This window comes from Stegastes partitus, unplaced genomic scaffold, assembly GCF_000690725.1.
Source record: "Stegastes partitus isolate 25-593 unplaced genomic scaffold, Stegastes_partitus-1.0.2 Scaffold288, whole genome shotgun sequence".
Lineage (NCBI taxonomy): Eukaryota > Metazoa > Chordata > Actinopteri > Pomacentridae > Stegastes > Stegastes partitus.
The window spans coordinates 223329-233361 of record NW_007578019.1 but is presented as its reverse complement, the minus strand read 5'-3'; the positions used below and the strand labels follow the sequence as shown (position 1 = coordinate 233361).

General features: G+C 42.1%; 1 protein-coding gene across 1 annotated transcript in view; it reads left to right on the top strand.

Annotated features, from left to right (window-relative positions):
- The first annotated feature begins 1414 nt into the window (after nucleotides 1-1414).
- Nucleotides 1415-10033, top strand: part of pld5 (phospholipase D family member 5) — a 26745-nt gene continuing 18126 nt past the window's right edge. Inside the window, exons 1-3 of the mRNA XM_008282875.1 lie at nucleotides 1415-1465; nucleotides 4190-4331; nucleotides 4486-4676. Coding sequence (XP_008281097.1) covers nucleotides 1415-1465; nucleotides 4190-4331; nucleotides 4486-4676 — 384 coding nt within the window. The remainder of the gene's footprint in view (nucleotides 1466-4189; nucleotides 4332-4485; nucleotides 4677-10033) is intronic.

Here is a 10033-nt window from a genome sequence, read left to right as displayed (position 1 = left end):
TTGAAAACACATTACACAGTTTGTGAAATGAAGATCATCTGAGTGCAGTGAATGAGTCTCGGTGATTCTAGTGTAAAGACACCTGTATCTGGAAGGTCTAGTGATGAATCAGTACGCCTGGTTATAACTTGGGAGTAGAGCCAGGTCTCAACTACACCATTAATTACCAGGCAGACCTACTTATACCCATTAATTATGTTAATTAAAACAGAAAAAACATTACTTCAGAAAATAAGAGCCTACTCACCATGGAGCCCCAACAAGTGATCAATCCATCCGACTCAGGCAATGGTCTATTCAGCAACTCTCCTCCAGTCATAATATTTCCCCAGCAGTCAGACGACAGCCAAGCTTCTCTTCAAAGCCGCCTGCGAAAAAGCGATCCTCTGCCAAAAAATATGGAGGCAAGTATCCTTATGTTTCTGCATTAGTTTACCTGCTATGTGCCTTAGACTCTAACCAATCCATTCATTTTTACAGGTTGAAATAGCTTCAAGGAGCATTTAACTCATCCAATGCAGTTTTTACCAGCCATAAAGTGGTTGCAGCTCCTACATTGTGACTAACATATTAAATTAACTTGCTTTCTTAATTTTATGGGTAGGAATTATCCACAAAAAATATGTTAACTGTCTAAAAATGGATATTAGACAAACTAAACACATAGAGTATAAACATCACTTAGCCTTGTGTTTCTGCATTATTTTACCTGCACTGTGCCAAAGACTCTGATCAGTCCAGTTTTTTTACCAGTTAAAATTGATTAAAGGACCACTCAACTTAACTAATGCAGTTTTTACCTGCCAATGTGGCTGCAGCTGCTATATTGTGACTAAAATCTTGAAATAACTTGCATTCTTTATCTTATGGATAGACCCCCTCCATTCTAAATTGTCCGTAGGTGTAAATGTGACTGTGCTTGGTTGCCTGTCTCTAAGTGTGGCCCTGCGATAGACTGCGACCTGTCCAGAATGTTCCCTACCGTTGCCCTAAGTCAGCAGGGATAGGCTCGAGCCCTCCCTGCAGCCTCACCTGCACCATGTACCTCCAGGGTCGTGAGCCATGACGTCACCGCACCTGAGCTGCTTCCTGTCTGACCACAGATTCCTGCTCACCTGGAAGGAACACATGCATCCACAATCCAACCACAGCAACAGACCAAACAGCAAAGCATCTCAGGATAAGGTAAAGGCCTGAGCCACCACCTTTCAGAACAACCCTGATTTTATTGAGTTTATTGACTCTGATGACAAATCACACATCTGTGAGTTTATGAGATTGTTAGTTTTGGGTGGTAGAATGTTATCTCACTCTTCCTGAAGGGCTTGGAGAAGTTGTTGGACATTTTGGGTGACAGGATGTCATTGTTGGACACGTACATCCAGAGATCATGCTGTATGAAACTTCTTTAAAGATGACAAATGATGGAGTTGTGGACATTGAAGTACTCGACTACAACCCCAAGGTAGGACAGCATCCAGCATGCCAACAACCTGTTCTCCTCTTTCCCTTGTTGTCTGCGGCATCATGTCGTACTCCACTCTCTGTGGGTTTTACCAACCAAGTTCTCCGTTTGGATTCAGCCATGGCTCTCCATGCGGCTACCACTACACACACAAACAAGGACGCAGGTAAGAAACTGCGTCACTAATTCACTATGATTGGTCGGTCAGGTTGACAACGTAATATGTCTTGTGCGTCTCTCCTACGCTACCAGAGAGCTTTGACAGCTGAAGAATAGGCAACAGTTGTACAGTTGTATAAATCTCTCACATCTCAGCCACTGAAGCTTGTAACTCTTTCTGAGGACTCATAGGTGTCTTGGTGGTCTTCCTCTTTATGGCACAGTCACTCAGTCACTCTCTTTTGAGGCAGATTGACACATGTGCCATATTGCTTCCATTTCTTAATGATGGATTGTACTCCAAGGGATATTCACTGACTGAAAATTTCTTATTCCCATTTGTTGACGGATGCTTTTCAATAAAGTTTTCAGAGAGTTGCCTCAAGTGTTCTTTAGTCTTTATGATGTCAGGAGTACTGATTCACCATTGACTGGACCTTCCAGATACAGTTATCTTTACATTACAATCACTTTACAAATTTACTGGCCTCTAATGATCTATATGTCACTAATTATGTGACTTCAAGCACCAGTTCGCTGCAAATATGTTGAGTTAATTGAGTCACTTTAAAGTGGAGGACTACTTATAATCACTTATGGTGAGCTTTTTTTTAATGAAATGACATTCATTTGTACAAATCTGTAGTCATTTGACATGAAAGGGTGTTTTTTGTTGATTTTTTTTGTCCTAAAAGCCAAATTAAATTGGCTTTGATTCAGTGTTAAAAAAGCAAATAAAAGGGGACAATGTTAGAGGGAAGTAAATACTTTTTAAAATAATTGTTGAATATTGTTAGGTGAGAAAGGAGGTTAAAACTTGTTTGTCTATCTTCAGTGAAAAGCTAATTACTCTGTTCAACTTTCCACTTCTTCCCCTTCATCAGCCCAGATCCTCCTCTGGACTGCTGTCCTTCCACCAGTGGCTCTATCCTCCCTCTCTCCCCGTCTGGCTTCTTCCTCTCTCACTCTTTGCAGAGGCAAGTACACACGACAAATTAGGTTTTAGAGGCCACACTGCCAGAGTTGCTGCACTGCTAATTGTATGTCTCCAGATATTCTGCTCCACTTCCTTAATCCTTTAAAGCTGTGTCAGGGGTTTTCTCCCTTGCGAACAACTTTCACCGTGGCTGCTGGTGCACATCAGCGCTTCTGCAGGTGTTCGCCTAAGTGGGAACAGTTTGGCTGAATTGTTCCTACTTAGTTTTATTAAGTTCAGGCTCCCTGTGGACTTTGTTACCACACACTCACTGATGCATTTATTGCATATAAATAAAATATTCATGTCACTGCAGCTTTTTTTGGCTCTAAGGTGTCCGTGCGGCCCTCCTAAATATAAAAATGTTTTTTGGCTTATGTAGACATATTAAATATTAAAATGAATATAAAGATTTGTCAGGTGATGCACAGCATGCGTCCGATGCACTACTCAATGTAATTTGAGCTGTCATTGATGATTTAGCACCCCTGTGGCCTCGGAGTGAATAAGATGAACGACGCTTCGCTGTGTGTGCTGGATACTGAGGGTATTTACATATTCTGCACCTCCTCATTGATGGACCATCATTTCTTATGGGCACTGGAGAGGAGAACAACTGGAAAAGAAAATGATGTGTCAGCAATTTGTGTGCTCACATCCACTTTGGGGCATTGCAGAAAGCAGCAATAGCACTCAAGGAGAGTTGTTGGGTAGGTACAGTCTCTCAAAAGTAATGTCTGGCGGGCCATTTTTGCATAAAATTATATAAGCTAGCATGTTGTTTAATCTACTTGTTTACTTTTTTGGCCACAAACAAGAAGCTTTAGATCAATTCTAGGTCTGTATGGTAGCCTAGAAACAGGACGTTAGGACTAAATGACCTCAAAAGTTAAGACTAAAAAAGTGGAAACATCTTGTTTGTCTCCGTCCAAAGGAAACAAAATCCACTTAACAGCAAATGTAATGCTCACTGATTAACATATCGTGTCTTTTATGTTCAATTTGAGCAAACACTAAAGTGAAAAAACAACATTTTTAATAGGGGTTAAGAGCAGTAATGTCATCACCATGAGGTCGCTGGTAGAATTCAATACCTCTGCAAAAAGCGGAACTCTTGGTCCTTTCCCAAACTATTTTTACTTAAAAATGCCAGCAACTGTCACAGCTTTCAATTACCCTGTGAGGACTGAATTAAATAATTGAAAAACTACTTTGGTTGAAGCTATTGACACTATAATCCCAAGACAGGTTGTCCTTTAAAGCAGATCTGTGCAAAGTCAATTTTTCTTACCCCAGCTTCTTTTTTATATCCTCAATGTGCACTCTGTGGGGTATAAAGATATGCACTCATCTTGTTTGTGTGTGTTTCAGAGCTGGCATATGGTGCCTTTCACGACCTGCACAAAAGGTTCCTTAAGGTGAGGCTGCAGTACTCCAGGACATTCTGTCTCTGCCAGTATCAGTATTCTGTGCTTGAGGCGCAAATGGGAGAAATTAGATTTCCTACAATTGTGTGTGTTAGAGTGTGTACATGTCTTCACGTCTGATAGTCTCCTCGCACTGTTCTCAATCAGATTACTCCCCTTCAGTGTGCGCCGCTCTCCGTCTTGTCCAGTACATCCATGCAGGGGCTCCTGTTGCACCTTCACCTCGACCAGAAGCCGACAGATCGCCTGCCCCTCCCCATCTGGCCCTGGAAGACTGTGCTCACACACACGCATACATTCGCCAGTGAGTTTTTGTTGAGAAGTGAGGAGGCACTGGTGCTTTGGCCGCTAACAGTCAGGATGCATACCGAGACCAGCAATGACTGATTCAGCTTGTGAGAGATGGATTGAAAAAAGTTGAAGAGTGACAACGTCTGTGTGTGTGTTTGATTCTGCAGCCCAGCACACAGCAGCAGCCCACATGTCATCAGTGGAGCTGTCAGATGATTCAAGGTGGAGAAGGCAGGATGAGGCTTCCCCAGCGCCGCAGCCTTGTGCACCCCAACCGAAAAGCAGTGGCTACAGCGCTGTCCAGCTGCCGGGCTACTCCGCATCCATCTTCCTACAGCGCAAAGACAAGCTGGAACGGGTGAGTCAACTGTCAAGTACCTCTCAAACATCACAAGAAGTGTGTGTGTACTTTCTGGAAAGCGAAAAATTAAGTAAAACCTCAAAAATCATCAGGACTCAAAATTCAGTATTTTAAGTGTCTACAAAGTACATGTCAGAGTGTCAGATATGTGTAAAACCATTCAAACAATATGAAGCATCAGCCACTTGTCCAGTGTGTCTCATGCTGTGACTCATGAGGAGGCATTAGTTTCATCAATTGGAAATCCATTCACTCTGTGTGCCTGCGGTGCATCAGACTCAACACTGGAGAATTGCTGCTGGAGAAGTATGCATCCCAGTTCTCTTGTCTCCAGTGAAAATTGATTACCACTTTCTTCAGTGCTGCCACACACACAGCAAACACGCACAAATGCATCTTAACTGCCAGAACTTTTGGGGTCTGAGTGCGTTTTCGCTTTTGTAAACATTTGCATTTATTTCAAGAACTTCTGCAAAAACATGTCACTTTTAGCAGAAGTGTTATATGTGCATAATAACAATAATTAAAGATCAATCAACCAAAGATTGATCAGCAACATTCATGGTAGTCATCCATCCATCCATTATCTATACACCGCTTAATCCTCACTAGGGTCGCAGGGGGGCTGGAGCCTATCCCAGCCGACTTAGGGCGAAGGCAGTCTATCACAGGGCTACACTAAGAGACAAACAACCAAGCACACTCACATTCACACCTATGAATCACATTTAGAATCACCAATTAACCTCAACATGTTTTTAGACTGAGAGAGAACCCACACTGCACGGGGAGAACATGCAAACTCCCGGTGCCCCTACCGGAACGTGAACCACCAACCTTCTTGCTGCGAGGCAACAGTGCTACCAACTGCGCCACCTTGCAGCCCATGATAGTCATGTACAAGTAAAATAATGTTTTGGGCTTTTTTGCCTGAAAAATGACTCAATCGATCATACCTGGCACATTTGCACGTTCAAGCATTTGCCGTTTTCCCTTGTGTAAAGTGATAATAAGCTTAATGTTGTTGGGTTTTCAACCTTTGACCACACAAAATGAACTGTAAACATATCCCTTTGGGGTTTGTGACAAGCATTTTCACTATTTACGGATGAATAATTCTCAATAGTTGCAGCCCTTGAGCAGAGATTTACGCTGCCTGTTTAGCTTTTATAGCTTTCTGTGGTTCTTTGAGCCCCCATACACAATGTGTCTTTGCCACACATCTATTTAAATATGTACACATTTGGTTTTGTTATCAATGATCAGTGGCCTGAGTGGCACAAGTGAAGCCGAGGTGTGATTTCAGCTTAATGCAGTTGTGTATGATGATGATGATGATGATGATGATGATGATGATGATGATGGATGATGGATGATGATTATGGATGATGATTATGGATGATGATGGATGAGGTGCAAATGACTGTTTAGCCAAAATGCAAACATAAGCACAATACCTCTGGGCTGATTACATGCACTTGGATCAATAGACTGATTATTTTAAAGAAGCAAATAGATGAATAATGGTAAGAAACCACAGCTGTGCGAAATGGATCCACTTCAAACAAGATTTTATTCTCCTCATCTACCAGGACATTTTTGGTCAAGTGTGGTTGTTTTTCTGTTAGTACAGATGTTTGAAAGTAGTGAACAAATTACAGTGGAATTCTGTTGAAAATTAGGCAACAGACAAAGGAATAATCAGTGAATGAATGATCTCTTTTTAAAGCTTTGTGCTATTCACCCTTGTCCAAAGTCTGATATACAGCGGTTTAAATTGAAATGCAATCTTCACAGACAGCATTTAGGTTTTCTCTAATTAGATCTTCTGCAGTCATTTGATATATTTAGAAAACTTTGTAGTACTAGTAACGGAGTATTTTTTTAAAAAAACTATTCACACAATCATGCTCGTCTTTCTCTATAACAACCTATTATTGGGGCGGCTGTGGCTCAGGTGGTAGAGCGGTTGTCCTCTGACCGTAAGGTTGGCAGTTCGAGCCCCCACCCCATCCACAGTCGAAGTGTCCTTGTATTGGGCAAGACACTGAACCCAAAGTTGCTCCCAATGGCAGGCTAGCGCATTGCATGGCAGCTCTGTCGCCATAGGTGTGTGAATGTGTGTCTGAATGGGTGAATGAGAAAACATTGTAAAGCGCTTTGAGTGCCGCTAAGGTAGAAAAGCGCTATACAAGTGCAGTCCATTTATTATAACTGCTTATAGGCAGCAGACTGGTGTATCCGTCTCTCTCTCTTATTTCCTCTTAGAGAAAGATTGCCATTAATTTCCACAGCAGCATACTGTAACTGTAACACAACCTAACTACATACTGGAATACTGCCACTGAAATGTCATTGAAGCAACCTAATTAAACAGAAAAGGACCTTAAAAGACAACATGGAGGAAAAATCAAGCGATCCACTTCTTATTGGCGACATTATGTCATGTTGAGTAATTATACGTATATAAGCCTGCAAGGACAGTCAAGGTGACATGCGAGTCATTACAGATCTTTTTTTTTTTTTTTTTTTTTTTCATTACAGATCTTAAATTTTGTTGATGTAGATGTACATGCTATAACACCACATTTTTGTATTTATGCATGAATTTAAAACCTAACTCCATATCGTGATGTCGTTACTAAAAATGCTGTGCAACACCAGCAATAGCAGCAACATTATGGAGGAAAATCCAGGGATTCAGTTCTTGTTTTTGTGCTAAAGACCTAGTAGCTGAATAAAACTAGTTGAAAAATACACCACAAGGTCCTTACACCGCTATATTTTATCACAGACAGATAGGATTCAAGGACTCAAGGCCTTTATTGGTCACAAACACAGTTATACACGGTATAACGTGCAGTGAAATGCTTTGCGCACCTGTTCCACACTGAAATAATATTAAGATGAATAAAAATAAAGAATTAAAGACAGGAGTCCGTTGCAATTTTCAAGGTGGCACTGTGGAGCCATTTTGGCAGTAACATGTCCAAGTCCCTTAAAATTTCAAATTTTTCATCAGTTCTGGTGTGTGTGGTGATTTTGGTGACTTTTTGTTTATGTTTAGACCCTCTAATTTGAGTTTCATTTTGTGGGAGAAGTAATAATAATAGTAAACCCAAGGGTTACAATAGGGTTCTTGCACTGTTACTGCATGGACCCTAATAAAACACACAAGAATAAATATATATGTGAGTGTGTGTGTGTACATTGTCTTTTTATACAGCATAGAATGTTTTTAAAATGCCAGGGGCCTCATGTACAAAGCGTGCTTACGCACAAAACTTGGCGTACCACTTATCCACGCTCACGTTCAGATGTATCAAGAGTGAAATGAACGTGGAAATGTGCGGTCCTCCACGTCAACTTCTTGACTGGCCTATGCATGTTTCTATTGCTTTTGAGCCATTGGCGACACTTAGAGGTGATGCTGGGACTATAAAAATGTATAAAACAATGTAAAAAAAAAAAAAAAGGTAATTCCTCGAAGTGATATGCACATCAGAGACACTAAGATGAACACTTAACACACCTAGGTGTTTGCAATCAGATGAGTGGATATAAAAGTTTACGTAAAATGGTGCAGAAGACACCGTTAACAACAGCGGCAGCTTTGGACCTGTTGGAGGATATTGCCAATGGAGCAGTGCCAAGAGAACGGGTTTCCTGAGACCTCAGGACGACGACTGGATCATCAGCCGCTTTACGTTCCCGAGGGCAATTCACTTAGAACTGTGCGCGGAGCTGCGGCCATTATTGGAGCGCAACACGTCCAGGAGCCATGTCCTACCTGTGCCCATACAGGTGCTGACCACACTGGGCTTCCACCGAGAACATGCAAACTCCACGCAGAAAAATTCCGGTGCCCCCACCGGGATGCGAACCGGCAACCTTCTTGCTGCGAGGCAACAGTGCTACCAACTGCGCCACCCTGCAGCCCACTGAGTGAGATGTACAAAGGAAATGTGCTTGGATTCCAGCGTACGCTCACTTTCGTTCATCTGGATTTTTTTGTACGTACGCAGTTTTCAGGATTGAAGTGTACGCCAGGTTTCAGTATGAAATCCACGCAAGATCATTTGTTTCTTTAAAAAAAAACGGTATTCAAGCCAGAGTCTGGATTTGACGTTGACTCGCCACACTTCTTTGAAGTCCTGCCCTTCTTTATTTTGTACTCGGTTTCTCCTGCTGACGNAGAGAGAGAGAGAGAGAGAGAGAGAGAGAGAGAGAGAGAGAGATTTTTGATTTTTAAAAATACTTTTATTTCATATCAGGTGTCAGAGGAACAGTGAAGGCATCACAGTGTGTGTCAGAATTCTAAAAACATTAAAGTTAAAAAATGTGCAAAATGCAATTCATTAGAACATAGAATGTATGCATAGAATGTTTTTAAAATGCCAGGGGCCTCATGTACAAAGCGTGCTTACGCACAAAAACTTGGCATACGCACTTATCCACGCTCACGTTCAGATGTATCAAGAGTGAAATGAATGTGGAAATGTGCGGTCCTCCACGCCAACTTCTTGACTGGCCGATGCATGTTTCTATTGCTTTTGAGCCGTTGGCGACACTTAGAGGTGATGCTGGGAATATAAAAATGTATAAAACAATGTAAAAAAAAAAAAAAGGTAATTCCTCAAAGTGATATGCACATCAGAGACACTTAGATGAACACTTAACATACCCAGGTGTTTGCAATCAGATGAGTGGATAGAAAAGTTTACGGAAAATGGTGCAGAAGATACTGTTAACAACAATGGCAGCTTTGGCACTGTTGGAGGATATTGCCAATGGAGCAGTGCCAAGAGAACAGGTTTCCTGAGACCTCAGGACGACGACTGGATCATCAGCCGCTTTCCATTCCCAGGGCAATTCACTTAGAACTGTGCGCGGAGCTGCAGCCATTATTGGAACGCAACACGTCCAGGAGCCATGTCCTACCTGTGCCCATACAGGTGCTGACCACACTGGGCTTCCACCAAGAAATGCAAACTCCACGCAGAAAGATTCCGGTGCCCCCCACCGAAATGCGAACCGGCAACCTTCTTGCTGCGAGGCAACAGTGCTAGCCAACTGCGCCACCCTGCAGCCCGCTGAGTGAGATGTACAAAGGAAATGTGCTTGGATTCCAGCGTACGCTCACTTTCGTTCATCTGGATTTTTTTGTGCGTACGCAGTTTTCAGGATTGAAGCGTACGCCAGGTTTCAGTATGAAATCCACGCAAGTGGCCCCAGACCTCTTTAAAAGCGTTAAGATCATTTCTTTCTTTTTAAAAAATGGTATTCAAGCCAGAGTCTGGATTTGACGTTGACTCGCCACACTTCTTTGAAGTCCTGCCCTTCTTTATTTTGTA